The 27,196-nt window shown below is 48.0% G+C and overlaps 1 protein-coding gene across 6 annotated transcripts in view; it reads left to right on the top strand.

Annotated features, from left to right (window-relative positions):
- DAGLA (diacylglycerol lipase alpha) overlaps positions 1-25,622 on the top strand; it is a 61,956-nt gene extending 36,334 nt beyond the window's left edge. For all 6 annotated transcript variants that reach the window (XM_064425770.1, XM_064425766.1, XM_064425767.1 and 3 more), the window contains 15 exons: positions 448-535; positions 4,064-4,198; positions 4,850-4,927; positions 5,747-5,871; positions 6,815-6,971; positions 7,169-7,252; positions 7,372-7,449; positions 11,347-11,427; positions 12,697-12,839; positions 14,105-14,173; positions 15,134-15,206; positions 16,010-16,206; positions 17,012-17,141; positions 17,561-17,742; positions 18,376-25,622. In XM_064425770.1, the coding sequence (XP_064281840.1) occupies positions 448-535; positions 4,064-4,198; positions 4,850-4,927; positions 5,747-5,871; positions 6,815-6,971; positions 7,169-7,252; positions 7,372-7,449; positions 11,347-11,427; positions 12,697-12,839; positions 14,105-14,173; positions 15,134-15,206; positions 16,010-16,206; positions 17,012-17,141; positions 17,561-17,742; positions 18,376-19,303 (2,548 nt within the window). In that variant the 3' untranslated portion in view covers positions 19,304-25,622. The remainder of the gene's footprint in view (positions 1-447; positions 536-4,063; positions 4,199-4,849; positions 4,928-5,746; positions 5,872-6,814; positions 6,972-7,168; positions 7,253-7,371; positions 7,450-11,346; positions 11,428-12,696; positions 12,840-14,104; positions 14,174-15,133; positions 15,207-16,009; positions 16,207-17,011; positions 17,142-17,560; positions 17,743-18,375) is intronic.
- Positions 25,623-27,196: the final 1,574 nt, after the last annotated feature.

Here is a 27,196-nt window from a genome sequence, read left to right as displayed (position 1 = left end):
AGCCAAAGCATTCCTTGATTCTGTGATTGGGAAAAATTGCATGTCTGAAATGCTCAGGGTCTCTTGTGCCATTCCCACTCCCTCACCCTGAGGTAACTTTTTCTCCTGAATGGTTGCACATCCTGGCACATGGAGCAGCTGCCAAATTGCAACAGGAACTTCATTCCCTGCATGCCCTTCAGGCAGGATACCAGGTATCCAAACACAGTGCTTATCCTGTGCATTCACACTTCTCTGGAGTGTATCCAGGGAAGGGAATGGAGCTGGGGAAGGAGCTGGAGCACCAGGGGTGGCTGAGGGAACTGAAGGGGCTCAGCCTGGTGAAAAGGAGGATTGGGGGAACCTTATCCCATTTTTCCAGGGATAGCACAGGCTGTGCCACTCCATGTTGGATCCTACACCATGTTCTGCCTCTCCTCACATTCCTGCTCTCCCCTTTATTCCCAGACACCGCCTGGAAGAGGGACAAGCCAGCAGCTGGACACGCAGGCTCAAAGTGTTCCTTTGCTGCACACGGACAAAGGACTCCCAGTCGGTGGGTACCACAAATCTCCTGTTGGGAATCAAAATATCCATGGGACAAATCCCTGTTTTCCCTCAGCTTAGGATCACATTTGGCAGCACTTCTGGGCAGCTCCCATTTCCCTTTATCAGCCTCTTCCTGAGCACTTTCTCCTGTTATTTCCATCAGTCTCACACCCTTAAGGAGGAGAATTTGGAAATGGGAAAACAAACCTGGAAGAATCACCAAAATACTTCTGGATCTCCTGACAATCAAAAACTCTCTAATCCATAGAGCCACATGAAGATCACTGGGAATTTTTATGTGCTGCCATTGGGACTTTCCCTTGCTGTTCTCTAGCAGGGAAGGGTAAAGGCCTTGAAATTCCTTCCCCAAAAGTTATCATTCCATTCTTGTTAGAATCACTAGGAACAGGTTTTTTCCTGAGGGTGGGATTCACCAGCATTCCTGAGGACCTGCTGGAGAGGCAAGTCAGACTTTGGTGCTGGAAAAATTTCCTTTTGATTTAACTAATTTGGTTAAAATTCTGAGGATTTGAGGACTCCTGAAGGAGCCAGCAGAACCAGGGAATTGTTCTCAAAGGGAGGAGAAAGTCATAAAAATCAGGAGATTTGTGTACTTGCAGACACTGAGCTCTGAATTAGTTACAACCTCTCAGGGAAAAAGCTGGGATTTATCAAGGACATTCCAACAAAACCAGCAGTGGCCAAAAAATCCGCCCAGACGTTTAACTCCAGTTAGAAGGGCACGGAAAATGACAGGGAAAACACCAAGGGACCGACCACAGCCGCCGTGTCCTCACTAAATATAGCCCAGAGTTCGTGCTCCAAAAGGATGCAGCGGGAAAAGGAGCACATTGGAAGGGATGTGAACGTGGAGAGGAGGAGAAATGAGACTTGGGATTGAAAGCTCCAAAGGGAAAGTGGAAAAATAAAGGAGAGTCAGGTGAACAATCGTTCTTCCCAGGTGATGAATTGGATTAACAGCATTTCTTAGGGAGTGCTGTGGAATTATCCACAGGTGCAGCTTCCAGGGTGTGGAAGGCTTCAGGAATTGTCACAGCCCTTGTGCAGAAATCCAGCACTGTGTCCCAGAATGCTGCCCCTCCCAGGATCCCTTTCCCTGGCTGAAATGCCACCATGTTCCTTGGGAATGTCCTTCTGGGAAGTTCAAGCCCAGGCCTGCCAGCTCCCAGCTTATTTGCTGGGGAAATCCATCTGGAAATCCATCTGGAAAACTGAGACCAAGGGAGCTTTGTGCCCTGGCAGCTCCCACAGCAGCTTTTCCTTGGTGCTCCAGAGCAGAGATGCTTCCCTTCTCCCTGAGAGCACATCCAGGTCACCTTGCCCAGGTGCTGGAGACTCCTGTCCTGAGGGCACAGCATGGATGCTGCATCCTGGGAGAGGGAGCCCTGACAGGCACCTGAATGCCCTGAACAACTTCCATTTTATTCAGAATTGCAAAGTATTGCAAATATTTCAAGTTCTTTTTAACACATTTTCCATTCTGCAGTTACTGTTTCTCTCTTTTTTTTAAGCTTGGAATAAAAGTGGATTCCAAATGCCTCACATTCCTCATGCTGTTGAATTTCCACTTTACATCCAGCTTTTGAGCAATTTCCAGCCTCTTTTCTCTGCAGAAACAAGCCCTGATGTTGTGTCCTGGCATGGCAGCGTGTGGAATGAATGAGCACGTAATGGATCAGAAATGAATCCATTGCTGCCTATCCCAGACCCCATGGAAAAAAAAAAATGTAGCAGCAGAGGATCGTTGTCCTCTGGGCTGGAAAAGTGTTTTATGGGATGGACATGACTTTGGGGAAAGGATCTGGGGTGAAGTCTGAAGCCTCAGAGCCTTCAGGGTTTGTAGCAGAGCACTCCAGGTGGACAAACAGGAATAATGTCAGGTGTTCCCACAGAAAGCTGTTCCTTTGGAGCGGAAAATACGCATTGAACTTCCATCAGGGCCTTTTTTTGTCAGAGCATCCAGGGCTGTAGCTGCCACTTTGGATTAATGGGTGTTTGTCCTGTTTCCTTTGGAGGCTCTTGGCGTTTCTTGTGAGCTCACAGGAGCCGTGCTAGGATTGATGAGGTCAGGTTTTCAAGGATACTGCAGTTGGAATGTTGTTGGCTTTCCAAAGGCACTGCTGGCACAGAGAGTTGGCACCTGGAGCCCCAGTTCTTAATGGGGATTTAACTGGCTTTTGTAGGGAAGTGAAAAATGACAGAAAGTCATCCCACACGCCAGGAGTTTGGCAGGGATGAAAGGATGTAGGTCATTCCTGCAGGGAAGAGAAGGGATTTACTGTCTTGATGGTCAAAGAAGGGAGAGGAGAAATCCCGTCCTGGAGTGCTCGGGGTTTCCACAACACTCCAGTCTTGTGGGTTTTGATGCTAGATAAAGGATACTATGGAAACACAGGATAAAGGTTCAGGTAAGGCTGTGATCATCTTTGTAGGAAAAGTTTTGGATGGCAGGAGTCAAATATGGACCATTGGTGAGTACAGTTCCACATTTTATTGCTCCAGCCTCTGGATCATCCTTGTCTTTAGGCTGGAGTAATGATAGGTCAGCACTGACCCACATTCCAGCCCCTCTCCAGCCTCCCAAAATATTCTCCTGAAAGGTCTGGTGTTTTGTTTTTTTTTTTTTTTTTTTTTTTCCTGTAGCACAGAGCAAAAAGTGAGAAAAGGACATTTCTCTTCAAAATATCCTTGTCCCTCTGCTCCAGGGCTTTGCTTGACCCTCTCAGGTCACTTCCATTTCTGTCTTTCCTTTTTTGGGTTTGGTCACCTTCATTCCTGGGAATTCTGCATTCAGTGTCTCAGTCTTTACTTTTCCTGCCTTTTTGTTTGGGTGTCATCCAAAATAAACCTGGAAAAGCCTGGCAATATGGGCTAAAGGATCCCAGGTCTTGGATTAATTTGGGCAAGTTAAATTCGAGCAGAAGGATCCTAGGTCTGGAATAAGTACAGGCAAGTTAAATATGGGCAAAAGGGTCTCAGGCCTTGGGTAAATTTGGGGAAAGGTTCCCAGGTTTGGGTTAAGTTTGGGCAACAGGATCTCAGATCTGGGATAAATATGGGAAAAAGGATCCCAGGACAAAGTTGAAGAGACTCTTAAATAGGACAAAGTTAGTGGTTTTTCCTCATGGAATGGCCTTTATTCTGCTTTAGAGGAGAAAGGATGACTCCGACGTAGCACTGGATTGGGATTTGCTTGGTTTTCATCCTATTTTCTCTGTTTTGTTTAACAGAGAGAGCCAAAACCATTCCCTTTCTCTCCCCGTGTCCTGTGTGAGCTGTTTGGATGTCGAGGTGCCCACACACAGCACAAATCCAGCCCCCGAGTGGCACTGTGGAAAACAAACAAGACACAATAATCATGTGATTAGTCCAGATCTGGCGTTCCCTGCAGGAATCTTGTGGCTGTTTCGGAGGCTGAGCTCCAGAAACGAGTCCAGTTCTCACTTTGTGTCCTGTTCTGAGGCTTCCCACACCCAAACTCCTCCTCCAACCCCTCTCTCCCTGGATTTTGCAGGACGCCTACTCCGAGATCGCCTACCTTTTTGCGGAATTTTTCCGGGACCTGGACATCGTCCCCTCCGACATCATCGCGGGGCTGGTTCTCCTGCGGCAGCGGCAGCGCGCCAAGCGCAACGCCGTGCTGGACGAGGTGGGAAAACCTGGCAGTCTCTTCCCAGCTGCTCTGGGATTCCCTGGGAAACAGCTGCCCACCTCCTTTCTGGGCTGTTCTCACTCGCTGAGGTGGGAAAGAAAAATAATGGCGACTTCAGCAGCTTTCCCTTGAGTTTTTCCCTGTCAAAGGGCTCAGCTGGTGCTGAGTCAAGTCTGGAATCTGGGTTGATCCTCCCCAGGCAGGTGATACAGGAGGAGCTCTTGATCCCAAAAGGACCTCAAAGGGAGTTGTAGGTACTTGGAAATGAATGGGAAGATTATTCCCACTTTACAAAGCTATGGAGGAGACTCTTATCAATCTGCAGGGGGAAAAATTCCTAAATTTCCAAGCCGCTATTGAGGTTTGCACACTGTCAAGCCAGTAGGAAATGGATTTATTTTATTGGAGTTTTCCCCTTGATTTGGGATTCAGGAAAAGTTTTCCAAGCTGCTGATGAGGTTTGCAGATTGTTAGCCCAGTAGGAAATTGATTTATTTTAATGATTTTTTTTCACCCTTGAATTGTTATTCAAATCAGGCAGGAATAAAAACATTGGAAGTATTTGAGGGGCCTAGTTGGGGTATTTGAGAGTAGATTTTTATCTTGCTGTCACACAGAGGAATTTTTCTGTGCATTTGTGGCTTCTAGGCAAACAATGACATTTTAGCTTTCCTGTCTGGAATGCCAGTGACCAGGAACACCAAATACCTGGATTTGAAGAATGCGGTAAGTCCCTGGGATGTGGGATCCTCCAGTCCCAGCTGTCATCTTTGTTTTCTTTTCCTCACTGGCTTCTCTTATGCCTTTCTGCCCCTCTTTGAAATAATCCAAGAAATTCTATGAGAATGGAATAAAACTTGTCTCTGGAGGCTGGATATTGATGAAACTTGATCTCTGGAGGCAGGTGATATTGCTGCAAGAGAGTCAGAATCGTTATTCCTGATTTTTTGCAGATTTTGATTCATCCCTAATTTTATCCCTAATTTATCTCTGATTTAGAGTTGTGTGACTTATCCCTGATTTTGATTTTCCCGCCTCATTTTCCCACCAAATTTCCACACCCTCATTATCTCCCCACCGTTTTCCTCTTCAGCTCTTCCTCTGATTTGCCTCTGATTTCTCCCTGATGTTTCCTTGATTCTCCCCTCTGATTATTTTGCTGTGTTTAACTCCAACCCCTGATCCAGCTCTCTGGAATAACTGAGCTTTTATAGGGTGCAACTGTTTCACATGACCCCAAATTGGCTTTGTGGCCCTCTCCAGGCATCCTGTGGCCTGCTGGAAAGGGGATATTTAGGGAGCTCATTGCCAAATCTGCAGGAAGCATCTTCCTTGGCAGCATGTTGGGATACCCAGAGAATTCCTCAGGAAATCAGGCAGAGGAATCTTTGGGAGGGAGTGGCTCTTGCCTGGCAGCCCCACCTTGCTCTCCTATTTCACTGCTGGGAAATGGGGCTGGCACTTGGCACGTGCCTAACTATGGATAAAGGGAATGGGGAGGAAATTCCAAGAGATTCCAGGCTCAGGGAGTCCCGTGTCTTCCAGCAAGAGATGCAGCGGTACCGGGAGGTGTGTTACTACATGCTCTTCGCCTTGGCTGCCTATGGCTGGCCCATTTACCTCATGAGGAAGCCCACATGTGGACTCTGCCGCCTGGCCAGATCCTGCTCGTGAGTGCCCACCCTCATCCCTTTCTTCCTGCCTGGTTTTCCCATGTTTAGAAACACCCTTTGTTTTTTTCCCATATTTATGTCATATTCTTGGTGCTTCCTCCCTGCTCCATTTCTTTTCTGCCTTTTTCTCCTCGTGTTTTTTCTTTCCGTCTCTCTGGGCTTCATATTCCAAAGGCTTTCTGAATTCCTTCCAGTTCCTAGTACATAAACCAGCCTGTCCTCTGCTCCATCCTCTCTGGAGCATGGAACAGTCAGCGAAGACAACTCACCTGGCACAACACCAAGTCCAAAAAGAGCTTCTTGGAGCTCAAAAATCAGGGAGTTGACATTTGGGTCCTGATTAAAAGACCTCCAAGATTTGCCTGGCTTGGGCTGTGCTCCCTCAGATTAATTGGATTTTTCCAGCTCAGAATTTTTGCCCCGGTGCAAGGGTTTGTTTCCAGCTGCCAGAATTCTGTCACTGGATTCAATTTGGGGACGAGCTTTTGGGACTTCCTGGGCTATTGGGAGGAATGTGATTCCTTGGGAATACTTTTATTTGTGGAGGAGAAAAAAGGAAAATCAACCTGATCTTTTCTTTTTATTTTGGGATGATTGTAAAGCCCTTTTTTTCCTATAAATAAACCTGGAGCTCAGTCAATGTTGGCTTTTCCACGTTGAAGCACTGGAAAACTGAGCTTCCAAGGATAGTGTCCTTTGAGGAGCCATCCCACCCCACAATCCTTAGAGTCCTTGGGGACTGGCTGCATTGTAGCTCTCTCTGGTGCTCAAAAGGAAAACTGCACCTGATCCCAGATTTTGAGGCTGTTCCATGGTTTGTCCTTCACTTGCCACTCACTGCCATTGGGATGAGGTTTGGAGGGTCCGCCTTTCCCTTTCCTCTGGGAGTGGCACTCTAAATCCAGCCTTTTTCCCTCAAAGCCGTGCTTCCTCCCCGCAGATGTTGCTGCCTGTGCCCGTCGCGCCCGCGCTACGCCCCCGGCGTCACCATCGAGGAGGACAATTGCTGTGGCTGCAACGCCATCGCCATCCGGCGCCACTTTCTGGACGAGAACATGACCTCCGTGGACATCGTCTACACTTCCTGCCACGACGCTGTAAGGACAATCCCAGAGCCCCTTCCCAAGGGATTTACCCGCTCCTGGCTGCAGTGGGACAAAGAAGGGAAATGAAGCCTTTTTCTCTTCCATTTCCATCAAAAATTGATGTTATTTGGACACAAATCCTGTCACGTACTCTGTCTCCTTTTCGCAAAGGATAATCCAACAGGAATGTCTCTCCTGATCTCTTGCAGGTTTATGAAACCCCTTTCTATGTGGCTGTGGACCACGACAAGAAGAAGGTGGTCATCAGCATCCGGGGAACTCTGTCCCCAAAAGTAAGTGGGATATGCAGTGGCCTCCCTGGTGGATATTCCAGAGAGTTGGAGCCCTTCCCATTTTGGAATCCTGACTCGGATTTGACTCACCTGAAGCAAGGTGACTGCTTTTCTTCCAGGATGCACTGACGGATCTGACGGGGGACGCGGAGCGCCTGCCGGTTGAGGGGCACCATGGAACATGGCTGGGACACAAGGTGGGGAAAACAAAGGGATAACGATCCCAAACCAACCCAAAACCAAACAAAAACCCCATGGATTTTTTTAGTTATTTCACTTTTTAATTATAAACCCCCAAATGGTCTTGATTACTTGAAAAAGAAGTTACCGAAAGGGCTTTGAGGTGTTAAATAATTAGTGGGAACAGTTAAAATCACTGGGCGTGTAATTAAAAACTCTGTACAATTAGAGAATTCCAGATTCGGAAAGGCATCGTGGAGACCTACAATGAAATTCCTGGAGCCACTCAAATGACTTTTTCTTCCAACAGCCTTTAAGGAATTTTCAATCAAAGCCTGAGAATGTGCTTAAAACTCTGCTGTGAAGGGAATGTCCTCAAAGGATACTGGCAGGACTCTGATCCCTGAAATTAGATGGGTGCTCTGTGTCTGTGAGCAGCCCTGGGCTGGCTAAATCCTTTTATTCCAGAGCTGACCTTTGCCCCTGTCTGGCAAAGGAATGACGTGCCAAGTTTTTAAGATGATCAGGAATTTGGCAGCTTCCAAAGCTGCAGTGCCAAGCTGGGAAAGGAAAATCCAGAGTGAAGTTTGGAAGGAACGGAGCAGTTGCTGGAAGTGCTGCTGTGGGGAATGAGGTGTTGCTCAAGGTGGGATGTGGAGCTTGGAAGTCCTTGGAAGCCATGAGTTGGGAACTCCAGCTTGCCTCATGGTGTCCTGCTGGAATACCAAACCTCTTCCCTCTGCTTTAGGAGATAGAACCATGGAGTCCTGGGATGGTTTGGGTTGGAAGGGACTTTAAAAATCCTGTTGCAATCCCTGCCACGGGCTGGGACACCTTGGAGGATGGCTCTTGGAGCAACCCAGCTTAGTGGAAGGTGTCCCTGCTCATGGGACTGGGATGGGCTTTTAGGTCCCTTCCAATCTAAACCACTCCAGAATTCCATGATTCAATGAAATTCCAGGAATAGATCCTTACAGAAATGGGCTTTGCTTTTGATCTTTGTATGAAAATATTCCTCCACTGGCGACTTCCATGAAACATTATCAGTTTATTCCCTTTGTTCCAGACACAGCTTTTATTTGTCCTTTGTGTTATTTCTTTTTTGGGATTGCTGCCAGGAGAGAAATATTCACTTTCTCTGGAATTATTATCAATATTAATCTGCAGACAATAATGTGCTGTTGATTCCCGAGGGAAAACTAAGGGAGATAATGGAATTTTAAATGCATTTTTAATGTCCAGGAGTCAAGTTTAATATCCAAACAAATCCAGTGTCTCACTTACACATTTAATTTGGAAACAAGGACTTGGCTACATGGGAGCTTTCCCAGGATTTGTTTGATTTGGGGTGTTTTCCTGCTGATTCTGTCCCACCCATCCCCGGGGGTGTCTGTCAGCCATCCTGAAATTCCAAGTCTTGGTGTTTACATGAAATTTTTTATCACTCCACTGCTCCAATGTCACAATTAAAAAAAATATTTGTCGGGGCTCTGAGCTATTCTGGATCAAAAAATAGAGCTGGAACTAAAGTTTAGGGATTAGAATGCCAATAGAAAAAGGGATTATAACTCAAAGAAGAATCCAACTTCACTATTTTTGCAATAAAGTCCACTGATTTTATAACAAAGTTGATTTTAAAAATAATCCTCAGCCAAAGGGGTGAATCCAGATTTAATTGTTGAACTCCCAGGACAAAACTAGTGAAACTAGGATGTTACAGAGCTTTGTTTCCTGGTGTTGAGCCAACCAGAAGGACAAGGAGCTGCTGGAAAGTCCTGGAAGCTCAGCCATGATCCCAGTAATGAGAATTTCCAACATTTTTCTCTCATAAATAGACCCTTCTGAGTGTTTTCCCTCAAAATCTCAAATATTCCAGAGCAGTTTTGTGCCTTTGGGATACAGAACAATGCAGAATATTTCCATTCCCTTTCTCTAAATCCTTGATCCATTCAGTTATTTACATGTAAACTTACAAAATTAAGCCCAAATAGTTCTATTAACTTGAAATTGGATCTGTTTCCCAGAGAATTTACAGATGCTACATCCCTGGAAGTGTCCAAGACCAGATTAGATAGGGCTCAGAACAACCTGGGTTAATGGAATGTGTCCCCGTCCATGGAATGGGATGATCCTTAAGGATCATCCTTTCAACCCAAACCAGGATTCCATGAAGTTTAGGGAAGTTTTCCAATGGTGAATCTAAATGGAAATTTAGTCTCATTCCATAATAATTTAAATCCCTCTCTCCATTAGGATATAATTACCAAAAACACGTCCCAAAGGCTGACTAACATCCCAGCAGTGACATCACTGTGGATTTGGGTCACGATCTCTAAAAATAGAATCCCAAATTCGCGGTGGGAATTTAGATCAGTGGCCTGCTGCTCACTTCTCATTAGGATTGGGAGTGGAGACTCTTCTGGAAGCTGGGGAGCTGCTGGGAGCTGGGATAAGGCACAACCACTGTGGTGCTTTTTGGGGGTGGCATCATCCCATTTAGCTCATTTCCATGGAGGGGGTCTCCTCTGTCCTGCTTCCCCTCTGCAGTATCCAGATTGGGATCAAAGACATTTCAGATACTAAGGACCTGGAAAATTCCATGTTTCTTTGCTTTATTTTCCTCACTGGCTTCCCTCTTTGAAACAACCCAAGAAATTGTACTATTTCTTTATTCTTTATTTATTTCTTTATTCCATAAGAATGGAATAAAACTTGATCTCTGGAGGCTTGATGAGGTGATATTGATGCAAGAGAGTCAGGACTGTTATTCCTGACTTATTCCTGATTTGTCCCCTATTTAGATTTTCCCGCCCAATTTCTGCCCCCTCATTTTCCCCCTACCATTTTCCCCCTCAGCTCTTCCTCTGATTTACCTCTGATTTCTCCCTGATATTTCCCTGATTTTCCCCTCTGATTATCCTGCTGTGTTTAACTCCAACCCCCAATCCAGCTCTCCAGGATAACTGAGGTTTTATATATTATTATTTATATTTTTTCTTTGCTTTTGGAGCTAGGAATCCTTTTATCCTTTTATATCTCTGAGATGGAGAGTGAGCCCCTGATAACATTCCCATTGTACTCATACCATTTTAAGATAGGGATTTAAAGGAGAACAGCCAAGAAGATGATTTTCCCCATTTCCCCCATTTTTTGGAGTTCAGGCTCACTTCTCACTGAGTTAAACTGTAGCATTATCAGGAATTCATGCAACAAACCAAATTCCAGTTGCTTGTTTATAACTGTCCTTGGAATTGTATCAACCACATTTGGAATCACCACACAGATAGAGAAACACTCCTCAGCAGAGAGGATGAATGTTTAGACCCAGATATGATCTTTCCCATCTTCCAGCACTCCTTGACTTCTAGGGAATAAAAACTTGTAATAAATTGGGATGAATGCCCTCTGACAGCCAAATTCCCTCAATATTGATGGCTTGAGAAGGCAGGAACTAATTCCTAGTGCTGCCACTTTTCCCTTTGGTGTTTGAATCATTATCTCTGTTAGAATGATTCACACTTTTATTCCCAGATTCAAATGGAAAACTCCATCCCAGATTTATCTGGAATAGGATAATTTGGCTTTAAAACCACCAATATTTAGAATATCCAAGTCTGTTTCTCTGTTTTGCCCCAGGTCCCTTGGCCTGAAGTGCCAAATCCACAATCCTGTGTTTAAGTTAATTGGATTTGGGGTAGTTTTCCCCCTAAAAGCCCAGGAATAGGCCCTTGGAGTGTTCCTTAATTAAGAACTGCCTTTACTCCTTAAACACCAAAACTTTGGCAATGCAGAGGGGAATCAGTTCTCCCTCCATCCTGATCCATGCTGAGGGACATTCCAGAGCTTTCTCACCTTCTGGCTGCCGGATGTGGAGATCCCATTTACATCCTGCTGTGTGTTCCTGCTTCCCACAGGGAATGGTGCTGTCTGCTGAGTACATCAAGAAGAAGCTGGAGCAGGAGATGGTGCTGTCCCAAGCTTTTGGACGGGATTTGGTGAGTACGAGTTGTCTCTGGACAGAGGATGAGATTTCCATAAAATACTGGGTTTTAAGGGAATCTCTGTGTCCCTGAGTCTGTTGTATTAATTTCTCAGCTCCTCCTTTAGTTCCTGGATTTCCAGTTAGTTACTCATTTCATGTAATGGTTTGGAAGGGACCTTAAAGCTCATCCCATTCCACCCCCTGCCATGGGCAGAGAAACGTTCCACAAGATCAGGTTGCTCCAAGCCCCATCCAGACTTCCTGCGAGGCTTTTTCATTTTGGAAGCACCAATACTGCAGAGATCATGATTGCTTTCCTTTTTCCTGAGGCAGGAAGTCCCACATGGTGGCAGTGAAGGACAGGGAGCATTAAAACTAAATCAGCAGGAACTAAAATCCCATTTTTATGGAGATTTTCTTTGGAATGCGGTGCTGACTGTCCCTGTGGGCACATTCTTGGTGGCAGGGAGATGTCACAGGACTCAAGGGAGATGTTGGGAAGCAGCTTACCTTGGTTTATATGTTGGAAATAGTTGCTGAAGTGCTGCCTTGGGATATTTGGTGGATGGAGGGAGAGATAAACCAGCATTGAGCTTTTTGGGATGGTAGAAAGGGAAAATGGGTGTTGTTCCTGTTACTCAGGAGGAATATTTCCTGGCTTTAGGTCCATAAATGCCATCCCAGGTCCCACCATTCCAGGACCTTGTTTCTGACAGTTGCCAAGGACAGATATTCCAGAGAAATGTGTCCACTGAGGTTTAGAGACACTTTCTGTGTGGGCTTGGATGTTATCAGGAGGGACAAAAGGCTCCCATCAAATCCTAAATAATTCAAATAGCTGGTGTGCCTTTCCTTTTTCTTCCCACCTTCTTTCTTTCAGGAATGTCCCAGTAGGCCAAATGTAGAATTCAATAAGTGAATGAATTCCACCCTCCAGTGGAGCCCCGGCATGGGTTTCCCAGAAAAGCTGTGTCTGCCCCATCCCTGGAAGTGTTCCAGCATGGGTTGGATGGGGCTTGGAGCAGCCTGGGCTATTGGAAGGATCCCTGCCCATGGCAGGGGGTGGAATGGAATGATCTCTCCCTTCCTTTCCAACCTAAACCATTCCAGGATTCCATGATGATTCCATGATTCAGAACAAGCAAGGAGCTATTCAGCTGGAATCTGGAGTGCTCATGGATAGAAATAGACCCCAAAACTGGGGAAAGGGAGAGATTTGGGGGATAAATTCAATTTCATATCTAATCTGACCTTGATTTAATTTTGTTTCCATGTTTTTCAGGGAAGAGGAACAAAACACTACGGCCTGATTGTGGTTGGGCACTCCCTTGGTGCTGGCACAGCTGCCATCCTGTCCTTCCTGCTGCGTCCCCAGTATCCATCCCTGAAGTGCTTTGCTTATTCCCCCCCAGGTGGGCTGCTCAGGTAGGTGGTGGGATACACCTGGGATGCACTGGATCCTGTTTGTGAGGCTCTAGGGAGCAGTGAAATGGACAGGCAGCCTGGAGAAGCCCAGTGTTTCCCCTGGGATATAGTTTGGTATTCAAGCTAGGATGGCAAATGGCCACTTTCACAAATATTCTGGTTTATAACTGAATTATCCATGGCTCTAAATTTAATGGGAAATGGGTGCAATTTCCTTACTCTCTGCCCCCTCCCACTAAACAGATGGAAGTAAGGGAGATATTTGACCAAATGCAGGTGTCTGCAGCAGCTGATCCAGTTGTTTGGGCTCCTTTTCCAAAGAAACTGGAATTGGGATGTGATTTCTGTCATTCTGCAGCCTAAAATTGCTCACAGGGATTGTTCTGGTTTCCCTCTCTTGGCTGTGGGGCAAAACCAGGGAGAGATTAATCATGAATCCTTCCCATTATAAATGGGAGCAGACCTTCTGGTCATGTCATTCCCAAACAAAACATTCCATTGGATTGCTGGGAAGTGAGGGAAGGTCTTCTTGGTCCTAACAGACACCATGGGGATCCTTGGAATCAGCTATGGATCATGAGAATCTCCTCCTGGTAGTTCCTGCATCATATTCCAGGAGCAGCCAGGGGTTTTAAGCCATCCTGCTGCTGAATCTGGATGCTGGCATTCCTTGTTGTAATATTCCCAGGTCTTCTGCAGCCACAGAGCTACAGAGGAGGATATTTTAGGAGAGTTGTACAACCTTCTGCTCCAAACTTCCACTCCTGGATCCCTTGGTAGCTCCTGACTTGTGTCATGCCCAGAATCATCCCTAGGTCAGTGAGGCAGCCTCTGCCCACGGTAACTGATTGGGAATATCTCCAGGAAACTCAGAGTGGGAATCTTGATTTCTTTTTTCTTGTCTCAGAAGTCAGGTTGCTGCAGAAATTTGCTGTTTGAATTCCCCCAAATATTGGGGTATTTCATCCTACATTGTAGCCTCAGGAGCACAAAATATCCTCTTCCTTGGCTGTCTCACCATTCCCAAACTATTGGAAGATGACTATGAGGCATTCAGTTCAAGCATTTCCTTTCCCAGCTATATCCAGAGTCTTGTGCAGGGAAATGATTGGGCCATGGGATGTGGAGATAAGGCTCTTTTTCCACAAGGCACAAATCCCCAAAACTTGGAGCAGCTTGGATTGGGGTTTGTGCCCCTGGTTTCCCTGCCACTGAATAGGGAATGAAACACTGTTTGCTTCTTCTTGCTCCTGTTTCTCTTCCAGTGAGGATGCCATGGAGTATTCCAAGGAGTTTGTGACTGCAGTGGTGCTTGGCAAAGATCTGGTACCCAGGCAAGTGGAGATGTGTCTGAATTCCTTGATGAATCTCTGCTGTTCTGTCCCAAATCATCTGTTTCCTGTCTGAAACAACACTTGGATCATCTCTGTCTCCAGCTTCCTCATTTTCCTGTCCTTCTACTGTTCCATGTGTCACTGTGTTTTTCCTGGACACCTTTGTTGGGAATTTTATGGGCAAATCCCTCCTGTGTGAAAGAAAAGGGGGAATGTCCCACCTCTGGTACCTGTGGTACCTGGAGCATCAGGTGTGCCACCTTCCTGGTTTCCTGTGTTATCTTGGCCCTGTCCTGGATGTGCTGCCACTTCATTTGGACCAGTTTGTCCCAAAATCCCTGTTCCATGTCACCTCATCTCCAAACCAGCTCATTCTTTGTGCCTTGGCATTCCCCACCTTCCTCATCTCCTGGGATACATTTTGCTGAGCAGGGATTTGGAACGGAGCCAGGCAACCTGGGATTTACCTGGATGCCATGATCTTGTCCATCCTGTCATCTGCCCAGTGGTGTCATTCAGCTCCAGGACACTTTTCCAACTCACCTGTTCTGTGCCATGTTCAGTCGTCACCTCCCTCCTTCCCTGTTCACTGATCTTATCCTGGTTATTGTCCTGGTAATTCCCTGGGGCCTCTCACTCCTGGCTCCTGCTCCTGGGTGATGCCACAGCCCACCTCTGAATCCATCTGCTCCATGCTGTACCTTACAGTGTCCTTTTGAACACAATGTCTTGTTTACTGTGTTCCATATCCTTCTTGTCCTGTTCCCTGCCCAGGTGTTGTGAACACATTTCCCCCTCTTCCATATCCATAATTTTCTTATTTTCCAGACTCGCTTCTTCTTTTCCAGAATTACATCTTAATCTCTTCCAGAATCACATCTTCCTCATTTCCATAACCACACCTTTTTTTCCAGGGTCACATCTTCCTCTTTTCCATGGTCACATCTTCCTCTCTTCCAGGATCGGGCTCTCTCAGCTGGAGGGATTTCGCCGGCAGCTTCTGGATGTTCTGCAAAGAAGCACCAAACCAAAGGTAAGAGGGAGGAACCAACACCTGGAGATGTCTCTGAGCAGGGACGGGGAATTTTAGTGGCAGGAAGGGTGGGTTTCCTCCAGGTCTCTTCAGGATCATTATTTAAGGAAGCAGAGGAATGATGGAAAAAGCTAGAGAGGTCAGGGGGATCATTCTGGCTCACTTGCTGAAACTTCACCGTCACAGATCCCAAATAACTGAGCAGGGAATTTCCTGTCTGAACCTCTTTGAAGTCTGTATTCCAAGCGTGGATTTTCCTGGTCAGTTAAAACTGGGAACAAGCTGGAAGTACAACAGCTGCTGTGCTTGTCAGAACATTGGGGTGATGCTGTTCTAGGATAAATGGCCTGCTCATGTCTTGGAGATGGGAAATGTGGGAAGTTGTCCCTCCCCAGTCTTTACCATTGCACCAAGATGGAAAAAAAACACAAAATACAAAGATTTTTAGGGATATATATCATGATCATATATTCCATAATACATGTTGGAATTTACCTGGAGAGGGTATATAATTGGGAAAGGAAAATCAGCTTTCAGAAGCACTTGGATCATCTCTGTATCCAGCTTCCCTGTTTTCCTGTCCTTGTATTGTTCTTTATTCCCAATGTCACTGTGTTTTTCTTGGACACCTCTGTTGGTGTTTCACACTCCTTCCTTAGGCAAATCCCTCCTGAGTGGAAGAAAACTGGGAATATCCTGCCTCTGGAATTCTTTAAACCTCTCAAGTCTCACGAGGCAATTCTGCTTGTTTTTGCTTTTCTCTCCTCAAATCCTCCCTCCTCTCTCTCTCTCTGTGGGAACAGTGGCGGATCATTGTGGGGGCTACCAAGTGCATTCCCAAATCCGAGCTTCCCGAGGAGCCAGAGGAGAACTCTGTGACAAGCAACCGGCTCTGGACACATCCCAGTGACCTGACCATCGCCCTGAGTGCCAGCACCCCCCTGTACCCCCCGGGCCGCATCATCCACGTGGTGCACAACCACCCTGCTGAGCAGTGCTGGTGAGTCCTGCACTTCCTGCTGGAATTCTTGCTGGAAAAGTCTCCCTGACACAAGGAGAAGGGGGTTTTCTTCCCTGCTGTCTCATGGGGACAGTGTTTGTGGGAGTTATGGAACGCTTTGGGTTGGAAGGGACTGTGGAGATCATGGGCAGGGATGCCTTCCACCAGACCAGGTTGCTCCAAGCCCAGTCCAGCCTGGATTTGAACATTTCCAGGGATGGGGCAGCCACAGCTTTCCTTGGAAATCCATCCCAATTTCCCAGTCTCACCACCCTCACAGGGAAGTGTTTCTTCCAACATCTAATCTAAACCAGCACATGGAATGCTGTAATGGTTTGAGTTGGAAGGGACTTAAGGATCATCCAGTTCTGGCCCCTGCCATGGGCAGGGACACCTTCCACCATCCCAGGTTGCTCCAAGCCCATCCAACCTGTCCTGGAACGCTTCCAGGGATGGGGCAGCCACAGCTTCTCTGGGCAGCCTGTGCCAGGTCCTCTGCACCCTCACAGGGAAGGATTTTTTCCCAATATCGCATCTAAACCCACGCTCTTTCAGCTTAAAGCTACTCCCCCTTTTCCCACTTTTCCAGGTCCTTGTCCAAAGTCCTTTTCCTCTTTAGATGATGATTAGCCCATGGATAATCATGTCCCCATAAAGCAGGGTTTTGGAGCAATATGTATTTTAACAGCGCCTCCCTCTGTTTTTTCCTCTTTTTCTCCCTCTGCATCCTGCTGTTTTCACATGCCAAAACACTGCCTTTCTCTTCCCCACCCCATTTTCCCTGTTGTCTGGACCCCTTTTCCAGCTGCTGTGAGCAGGAGGATCCCACCTACTTTGCCATCTGGGGGGACAACAAGGCCTTCAACGAGGTGATCATCTCCCCGGCCATGCTGCATGAACACCTCCCCTACGTGGTCATGGAAGGGCTCAACAAGGTGAGGCAGGGAATTGTCATCCCAAAAACCACTGGGACAGGTGGGCTTAGCCCGGGAATGCTGCTGGTTAAATACACCAGGCTGTTTATTTTGGAGAAGAGGAGGAAAGGGGATGCTCCTGGTCAGTCTTGCGCAGGGTGTTGGAGTGGAGTGTGATGAGGTGGAATGAAATTCCCACAGTCCCAGAAGCTCCTGTTTCCAAATGTAACATCAGAATAACAGGAGGTTGGGTGGTGATGGTTCATTCCAGGAGCTGTCATTAAATTGGAGCCCAGGTGACATCCAGGGATGTGTCAAGATTTACCCATCTAATCCTTTATCTCCCTGTGCTTCCAAAAGGTTCTGGGAAGAAAGAGGCCAATCCAGCTGTTTGAAAGCCTCCAGTCAATCCCTGCTGTTCCTCTGCTTTCCTTGGACAGGTCTTGGAGAACTACAACAAGGGGAAAACAGCTCTGCTTTCCGCAGCCAAAGTGATGGTGAGTCCTACGGAAGTGGATCTCACCCCGGAGCTGATATTCCAGAGCCAGCCCTTGCCCAGCTGCCCCTCTGTGCAGATTGGAACTGGAGCCATCCCAGTGGACAGAAGGAACAGCAGTACCAAGTAAGGAGAGATTTTATATGGAATATTGGCTCCAGGTGTGTGTCCTCTTCCTCCTGGAGCATTGTGATCCATGTTTGTGGGAAAGACAGATCCATGAGCCTTTGTGGAAATCAAAGCTTCAGGATATCTTGAGGAATGTCAGGGGGAAAAATCCCTTGTGCTGCTTAGGAATTTGACTGCAGTAAGGTCAGGAAAAGGTATGGAAGAGACTTCCTTTTTTTCTCCTTATCCAGACAGGTGGGGTTTTCCCAAGATAAAACTTGGAGCCAAGTTTGGTTTGGTTTGGAAGGGATTTAAGGATCACCCAGTTCCAGCCCCTGACATGGATAGGGACACCCTCTACCGGCCCAGGTTGCTCCAAGCCCCGTCCAACCTGGAACACCATCAGGGATAGTCCACAGCCTCTCTGGACAGGAGGGAAGGATGTAGTGAGCCAGGAAAAAAGAGAGAAGGCCAAGAATGGAGTTTGCAGAGGGAGGATCCATTTGTGATATTTCCAGCTGGGAGGACAGAGCGAGAAAAGTTTCCCCAGAATTGTGGATGCCTCTGGTTGGAGGAGCTGTGTGAGGAACCCTCGGATCCTCTAGCTCTTCTGGAATTCTGCAGCCTTGTGTTCTCTGTTTCCCATTGCAGGAGCAAATCCCATTCGGAAATCAGCCTGGAGGGATTCTATGAGACAAAGCCACTTTCTCCTGTGCAGAAGGACCCCGTGGAGCTGCTTCTCCTGGACACTAAGGAACGTCTCTCCGTGGAGCTCCAGGACCGCCGCGCCCCTCTGGCCACCATGGAGAGCCTCTCGGACAACGAATCCATCTACAGCTTCGATTCCCGGCGCTCCTCCGGTTTCCGGAGCATCAGGGGCTCCCCCAGCCTCCATGCGGTCATGGAGAAGGACGAGACGCACTGCTTTTATATAGACCCCGTTATCCCCGAGGAAAACCCTTCCCTCAGCTCCCGGACAGAGCTGCTGGCTGCTGACAGCCTCTCCAAGCATTCCCAGGAGACGCAGCCCCCGGAAAACATCCTCAACAGCGGCGGCACCACCCCCCAGCGCCGCTGCAGCGCCGAGGGCGCCGGGAGCGACGGGGAGCGCACGTCCTCGTCCCCCCGGGAAGAGCCGCCGCTCCACAACGGCCGCCTGGCCGACGTTCCCAGCCCCCAGGTGCTGGAATTTGCGGAGTTCATCGACAGCCTCTTCAACCTGGACAGCAAAAGCAGCTCCTTCCAGGACATTTACTGCATGATGGTGTCGGACAGCTCCAGCGACTTTGCGGAGATTCCCAAATCCGTCAGCGACCAGGAGATCCTGCTGAGGGCGCAGTACGAGCCTAACTTAGTCCCAAAGCCCCCGAGGTTGTTTGCGGGCTCCACGGATCCCTCGTCGGGAATCTCCGTGTCACCCTCCTTCCCCCTTAGCTCATCCGGAGAACTCATGGATATCACTCCCACGGGTGTGAGCAGCCAGGAGTGCCTGGCCACGGACAAAATCCGGACTTCCACCCCCTCTGGACACGTAACCAGCCCTGCCAAGCAGGACGACCTCATGATTTCGGCCCTTTAGTGCAGGGGAAAGGGGTGGAATGATCCCAGTGGGATAATCCATGGAGGAGGCTGTCATCGGGCAGTTGGGATCAGAGGAGACAGCTGGAAAAATCCTTTCTGGGGTGACCCAGTGGTGGTGTCTGGAGGATGGATTGTGCTGGAATCCTGTGCTTGGAGCTGGGAGAAGCTTTGCCCCACGGGGCCTGAGAGGGTCTGAGGCACTAAAGTTCCCTACCTCAGCCTGTCTCATTCCAGAGGCAGATTCCTTGCCCTGGGGCACCTGCTGAGTTTGGGAGTGAGATACCTGGATAGATGGAAGCAGGAGGGAGCCAGGCCAGATCCCTCTCCTCGGGACCGAGCCGGTGGTTTTGGGAAATGAGCGGATTGAGACTTTGGGCCCTGTTGCACTACCACGGATCCGGCCCAAGATCCAATTCGGCACACTTCCATGGGGATTGCTTTTGTAGGACACTCCTGTTTTAAAGCCATTGGGGCTGTATTCCCCCCAAATCCAGTCTCCCCTTCCCGGCCAGGCGCAGCAGGAATGGGGCTGGCACCATGGTTTCTCTCCCCCGAGCACTCCTGAGAGGGAAGGACGCTGCTCCCAAGAGCCCAATCCCTCTGCCTTTGGCAGAAAGTTCTCCTGGATATCACCCCCATCACTCCTCGGTTCCCTGGACCCCTCCAAGCTGGCGACATTCCTGTGGGACTGCCAGGATTCTCATCTCAGAGCTGCATGGATGTGGATGGATCAACTGCAAAATGTACCTGGCATTATTTTCCGGGCCCCTGTGGAGTCTGGGAGTCTCTCCTGGATCCCTGGGGGTCCTCACACCACCCATATGCAGCATCCGTGGATCAGTGCCAGCCTCTGTCATTGGGAATTCAGGGAAAAGATGGACTTTTTCCCAGTATTGCAATCTCTTGTATGTTTACAGAGCTGCTGAGCTGGTTGGAAGGTATTTATTAAGGAAATAGGGAGGCTTTCCCAAAGGAAAATCCATGGTCATCCTCTCCTTCCCGTGCTGTTCCCTCTGAGGGCTGAGGGAAGAGAGGATGGGCAGGCAGAATTCCAAGCCCCTTGCTTTCCAAGTGGCTTGGATTTGGGGGTAACTGTCTGCCCCCTCTCCCCACCTGCACAATTCCATGTAGGAAAGCTTGAGCAAGTTAGGAAAACTACCTGAGCCTGCGGGCCCAGAGGAGCCTGCTCTGCCTCTCCAGGCAGGTTTTCCAATGATGGGAGCAGGAGGAAAACTACCTATTGTAGGAAATGAAACATTCTTGGGACCTGGAAAAGGCCTTGAATTGCCACAACTCCCCCTCAAAGCTCAGCAGTTACTGATAGCTCTCCCCGGAGCTCCATCCTCCCTTCCTGGAAAAGAAATTCCTGGTTTAACTTCATTAGAATCCTGTGGTTGCTCCCTTTTCCCCTCCTTAGCAGTGCTGTTTCCATTGTGGGAGGATGCTGTGCTTTCCAGGAGCTCAGCTCCTGGCAAATCCCGGGCTTCCTGTTCTCCTGGTGGGCTGTGGAAGTTCTGGGATAGGCCAGGGCTGTGCTTCCCGGGAGCCAGTGGGACCCAATGCCACTGAGGAGCACTTTATAACCCGTGTGCATTGATGTAAATCATCCTGGGTGCACGGAATTCCACTGGATTTTGAGTCCAGATGCTGATATCCCACTCCATCCAGCGTGGGATGCTCCAGCCCCTGCTCCTTACCTGTTTCAGAGCCTTCAGAAGTGCTTCAGGCAGCCAGGAAAACATTATCCCTGTGGTTTAAGGTTCCAAAGGTGACCTTTCCCTGAGTGGAATCAGAGGGAGGAAGCCCCTCTGGTTCAGAGGGATTCAGAGAAGGAAAAATCCTTTTATTCTGAGCAACCAGAAGTTCTTTTTGTTTTTGTAGGTCCTTAAAAAAGGAGCAAGGAGCAAGTGGTTTGGGAGCACAGGGTAAGGAGGAATTCCTGCACTCAGGAAACACTACTGAGGTGATTTTTCAGGAATACGCACAAAAATCTTGGAAGGTTTGAGGGGAAAAGGGGAGCTGAGGGGCAGGGAGGCTGGGGCTAGCGGGCTAGCTCCCCTCTGGCCCAGGAGCTGGGATAAGGAGCTCATTCCTGCCCTTAATCCCAGCAGGAATTAACCCTTAGCACTAAGGCAGAGCTTGGGATCTGCAAAGCACTTTAAAACACTAAGGAAAAGGATCATCTCTGTCCCTGGGAGCAACATGGATACCTGGGATTAGGTGGAACTACTGGTGGGAGGTGCCTCCAGGTGAGGAAAAATGGGATATCTCCCTCCTAAAATGATTCCCTTGGGAACCTGCTGATGTTCCATGGCTCAAATGTTGCACTAGAAAGTCCCTTCCCTGACGTTCCTCTGCCGTGTCCTGGAAGACTCAGTCCTTGGGTGACTGTTTCCTTCTTTGTGCCATTGGAACTGTATCCCATAGGAATGGCCTTCCCTTGCCCTGAGGGGAAGCAGTCTGGAATGCTGCAGGTTTTTTGCTCTGTGATTACTGGACTTTGGAAAACCTGGAAATATGTAATTCCTGGGAGCTGGGCTTTCCATAGGTCAAGGAGTAAAGGCACAAAAGAGCCCCTTGAAGGTTCCCATTGTATCCTGTCATGGATAATGGCTGTTTTTTGTTGACAAACAGATCTGATCCCAGTCCTCCCAAATGAAATCCACATTCTTGAAATTAATTCTGCTTTAAATGTCTCCGTGTCTTGATCCCCATTACTGTGTCTTGATCCCCAGCATTCTGTGTCTCCATTCCCATCACTCCTTTGCTATCTGGGCATTTGGAAAGGCTGATCTCCCATATCCTCCTGGGAAAGCACACCTGGAATGCTGAAATAAATGTTAAAGCTGCAGCTACCTCCTTCATCTGTACTGTACACACTTCCTGCTTTCTCTTCCTGCTCTCTCTTTGGGAATATGAAGCATCTCCAGTTTTCCAAATCTTTCGGCTTCTGCTTCTTCCTCTTCAGCTTTGTGCCTTCTGATCTTTGAATATTCCCATGATACTCCAACAGGATGTTCCACCCTCTGCAGAGGCAGTGCTGGAAGTGCCTGACACCCCAGATCCCAGACCGACCAACAGGTCACCCATTGCATGCCTCATCCTTAAAATCCATTCTGGTCCTTCTTCCTTGGACTGAGTGACCTTTAAAGGTCCTTTCCAACACTGCTGAGTGTTGGTATTCCAAGAGTTTCTTGGCAGAGGAATGGAGCTGAGGCTCTTCTGCAGCAGTAAATTGATTTTATTGTTGCTTTCATTGCAGCAGTGCCAAAAACATGGGAAGGATCCTGCAGTGCTGAGGATATACCAGCTCTTTTCCAGGATCTATCATTACTTCTTCTCCATTGGGGCTGCCTTCTCCATTTGGAATATTAATTTCCTCCTAAAACTTCTTTGCTCCACGTTCTTCTCACCTATTTCAGGAGCCACCTCGTCCCTCCCTTTTCTCAGGGTGCTAGTGGCTTGTTTGACATCCTTGGTAGCACATGGGAAACATGGGAAAACTATTCCAAAGCAGTTAAATGAGATTCTTGGAACATTTTAGGAACTTTTTTCCAAAGCAAACAGGATTTGTGGGAGGTATTTTGGTCTCTGCAGAGGGCTGGGATGGCAGAGGGTGGGGAGTGTGGTTATAGAATTCCAGCGATTCCCAGTCCTATTCTTTTAGGATGTTAGATTCCAGGAATAGTTGATGGTCCCATGCAGGATTAAAGTGGGAAATCTGTTTCCAAGGGCACATAAGAAGGAGGAAAAGCTCCAAGCGTGGGGATACAGGATGAATATCTAACACATTCTCCATGCACTTTGATGTTTTCCCAGCTTTTGCTGCTCTTTTCCTGCAGGCAGATAATATTATTTCCATGGACTCGCCCACACAGCTTTCATTTACAAATTGGGACATAGGAATAATCAGGATTACTCCTGGCAATGGGAATTAGGTGGGATTAGTTATTGCTGGAATGGGTGTATTTGGATTTGTGTTTTGAGGCTGTATCCACGAGTCTCCATTGGGCAGCAGAGCCCTTCCGTGTTTGCCTTGGGAATTGCTGGGCTGGAACTCCCCTCCATGCTGGGTTTATCCTTATCCATTCTGGGATATTCTTCCCTTAGCAGTAGGGCATTTTGGCTTTGCAGGATGGGAGCAGGAATATTTAATTCCAATGGGTTTAGGGATAGTGGTTGTGACTGCACCTTTAGTAATATTGCCAAGGGAAGTGTGGATTCCTCATTCCTGGAAATACTCCAGGCCAGATTGAATAAGGCTTGGAACAACCTGGGCTAGGGAAAGATGTTCCTGCCCACGGCAGCAGGTGAGAGCTTCCAAATGATTCTGGAATTCTGTGATTCTCTGCTTGTAGTGTTATGGTACTGCAGGAAAGGGAAGGTTGGAATTGCAGCAGCACCTCTGCATGCATTGCTCTGCTGAGAAATTCCTCTGAGGAAGCAGTTGGAAAGCACTGTGTGGAACTGGGCTCGTTGCTTTGTTCCCAGAGCCTGTGCAGTGCTGATTTTTGGGAAGAGCTGCTGGATTTTGGGAAGAGCCTCATTTCTTGTGCCAAAGCTCCCTCTCATGGCTCCTGTGTAGAAGAAGCAATGCTGCATGGATCCTGCTGGAGGCAAACACTGCCCGTCCTTGGCAGCTGTGGGAAGAAGGAGAGGGGGGAATATTGCAGCTGGAGCTGGGATTCAGTCTGGGAGTTCTTTGCTCTCCAGTCAAATCCACAGGGGAGTTATGGATGGAGAGAGGGATGGGAAGGGGCCTGGATCAGCAGTTACTGATGTCCTTCCCCTTCTTCCAGCTCCAAGGAGCTGCTTAAGGGCTGGAAATTCCAAGTAGCCGAGGATTAGGGCAATTCCTTGCTTTGTCATTGGGAATCATCATCAGCCTCCAAGTGCTTTGCTGTCTCCGTTCCCATTGTTTTTTCCATGTTTTTTGAGTTCATACCTCTTGTGCCTTTGTTCTCCCTGCCTTCAGGTCCCAGTTTCTGGGATCAGACATTTCCCACCTTACTTTCCCACTTCTCTGGGAGTATGGAAGTGTGGCCAAGGCCTGGTAGGAGCTGCCCTTGCTCCCGAGCCCTCCTGTTCTGCCTCAGCCAGGACTTCCCACATCTTCCCACTTTTCCCTGCTGCCTGGGGTCGTATCCAAGTGCCAAAAGCAAATCTTGACCTGAGGCAGACAATTTCCTCCAGCCCACACTGAGTTTCTCCCTGGCTCTGGAACAGCCCCCTTCCAAAGGTAAGCTCCCTGGGAATTTTTCCTGCTTTCCTTGTTGTGTCCAGTCCTTCTGACGTCACTGTGTCACACCATGCTGCGTGTCCTGACTTTCCCACTTTCCCAGTGTACACCTGTGGGATGAGGGGAACCTGTCCCTGTCTTCACCTCTTGATTCCTGAAAATCCTTGCAGCACAGGAACAAGCCTTGACGTTGGTTTTAATTTGGATTCCACTTCCCTGCTTCCCATCCCGGGCTTTGTGCAGTTCCAATGGCTCAGAGTTGGAAATCCCAGCTGGGGGTGGCATGGACCTGTCCTGTTGGGATATTCACTTTTGGGAAGTTTGTCCTAGGACACTGCCACACCCTTTGGGTCCTAACTCCTTTCCTGGGATGTCCCCAGCACTTGGTGGTGGCAAAGTGGCCGCACCTGCAGCTCCAGCTTCCCACCTTTCCCTCCACAAGTCCAGGGAATACTCTTGACCTCCTGTCCTGGCACTAAGTGGAATTCCTAATGGCACAGGGATATTTGGGAATGGGCTGTGCCTCTCTGTCTGGAATGTTGAGCCCTGCGAGCCTCTTTCCTTTGGCTCTGCCTCTCTGGAAAAGCCCTTCCTGCCTGTCACCTGTGTCCCATCTCGTGCTGGGGCAGCTCAGAGCAGGATACCTCTGGATTCATTTCCTGCTGGATCCTAATTGCCTCCTTAGATCCGAAACCTTTGGCATTTTTGGGAGAAGCAGCCCTTCCAGGGAGCTCTGAGGCACTCCCACTGCTTCTGGCAGGGCTTGGAGCACTTGGATATGCAACTGGGGTGGAAAACAGCCCAGCATCCTGCGTCCCCATGCTCATCCTGGGAATGCTGCCCTCTGAATCCCTGCTCCGAGCTGCCCCAGCATGAAGATTCCAAGGAAACTCAAGCACTCCTCATGTGCCCTTCATTCTCCACGTGACTTTTTTTGTACCTCTGTACGAAAGATCTGAACTAATCCCGCTGTAAAGAAAGATCCGGATGAATTATAACCTAATTCCAGAATCATGGATGTATATAAATTTTCTGTATATTCTATGGCACTCTGTATAAAATGGATGTTGGAAGCATGGCTGGAGTATGTGACTGTTCCCAAGGATGTCCTGGACATGGATGGTTGGGAATTGCCTGAGGTTTCTGCCTTAAAGGGTGGTGAGTGAGTTGGGAGAGGTGGGAAGGGCACCAGGAATCGGGTGTGCGGCTCTTGGGAAGCATCCAGGGAATCACTGGGGGTTGATTGTTTCTTCTCCAGCTCTCTCTGCTCTGCATCTCAGCCTTTGGAGTGGGAAAACACTTGGGGGAACATGCAGAGCTTGTGGATTTGCCATCCCATGGCCAGGTTGGAGCAGGGTGGAAGTTGTCCTGGAAGTAGTGGGAGGTGTCCCTGCCCATGGCAGGGATGAAACTGGATCTTTAAGGTCCCTTCCTACCCAAACAATTCCAGGATTCCATGATCCCTGTCCCTTGAGATGAGTTCTAGGAATCTCTCCCTCTGTGAAGAAGGAAATGAAGGAAGGGACTGGATGCTTTTGAGTTATTCCAAGTTAAGTTCAACCTGTCCTATAAAAAGAAGGATTTTAGTGCAAACAGGGAATTTTTGGGAGTGGATGGGAATGACAGGGATAGAAGAGGAGCATGTGTGCTCTCAGTCAAGGATATATCCCAAATATTCAATTTGTTGGACATTCCAGCCTGAACAGTGTGGTGATCTCCCCTTTGGATGAACAAGAAGGTGCTGGGATCCTTCTGTGAGCTGGGTGAGTCAAACTGGGATTTTCCCAGTGTCCTGCAGGACACGGCTCTGGAGTTGTAAGGCAGGATTCTCATTGCCTGAGGGCTGCTCCCAGCTGAATAATTCCACATAATTCATATTCTGGAAAAGGGAAAAGCTGCATTTATGGCTTACAGGGTCAGGGAATAAGGGCAGGAGATGTCCTGGAGCTTGCTGACCAGCCAGGAGAAATCCAGGGAGAAAAGGAATGCCTGGAAGTGTGTAATCCTATTAATGGCTGCATGGAATTGTTTTTTATGGCTGCTCCTGAAGGGACTATCAGGGAATTAAGAGCTCAAAGGTGGCTGAACTACTGAGTTCCTATAAAAATGCCTATAAAAAGTGCTGGAATGTTGAAGTGCCTGATGTTTTGGGATGGTTTTGTGGGATTTTTTCCCTACCTGGAGCTATATCAGCCTCATAAAAGGATATTGGCTCTTCTGGAAACCCTTCCTCTCCTGGGGAAGGAAAACATCCAACTCTGGCTGCTATCCTTGGATAAACACGGAATAATCCATGTTTAGGAGAGGCTGCTTTAATTCAGTTTTTAAGGATGAAAATATATGGCTGTGGACACAGCAGGAGTGGGGGATGCTGCTATAAAACCTATTAAAAGCCTTCCTTAGGGATGTAGTCGTGTTTTGTAGGGAGATTCTCCAGCTGCTGGGTGGGTTGGTGGCCTTAGGGAAAAAAATCCCAGTTTATTGAGAAAAGCTGTTTCCAATCCATTGAGAAAATATCCAGAACTACAGAAAAAAACCCCAAATTTTCCAACAATTTCTGAAGTGTTCCCCAGCAAGCAAAGAAAATGGGGGAAAATAATGGGAATATTTAATTAACTAAAGCTGGGATCTAATTGTTAATTAATTCAGTGG

This window comes from Passer domesticus, chromosome 6 (assembly GCF_036417665.1).
Source record: "Passer domesticus isolate bPasDom1 chromosome 6, bPasDom1.hap1, whole genome shotgun sequence".
Taxonomy (NCBI): domain Eukaryota; kingdom Metazoa; phylum Chordata; class Aves; order Passeriformes; family Passeridae; genus Passer; species Passer domesticus.
Note: the sequence above shows the minus strand (reverse complement) of the source record. Positions and strands in the feature narration are given on the sequence as shown.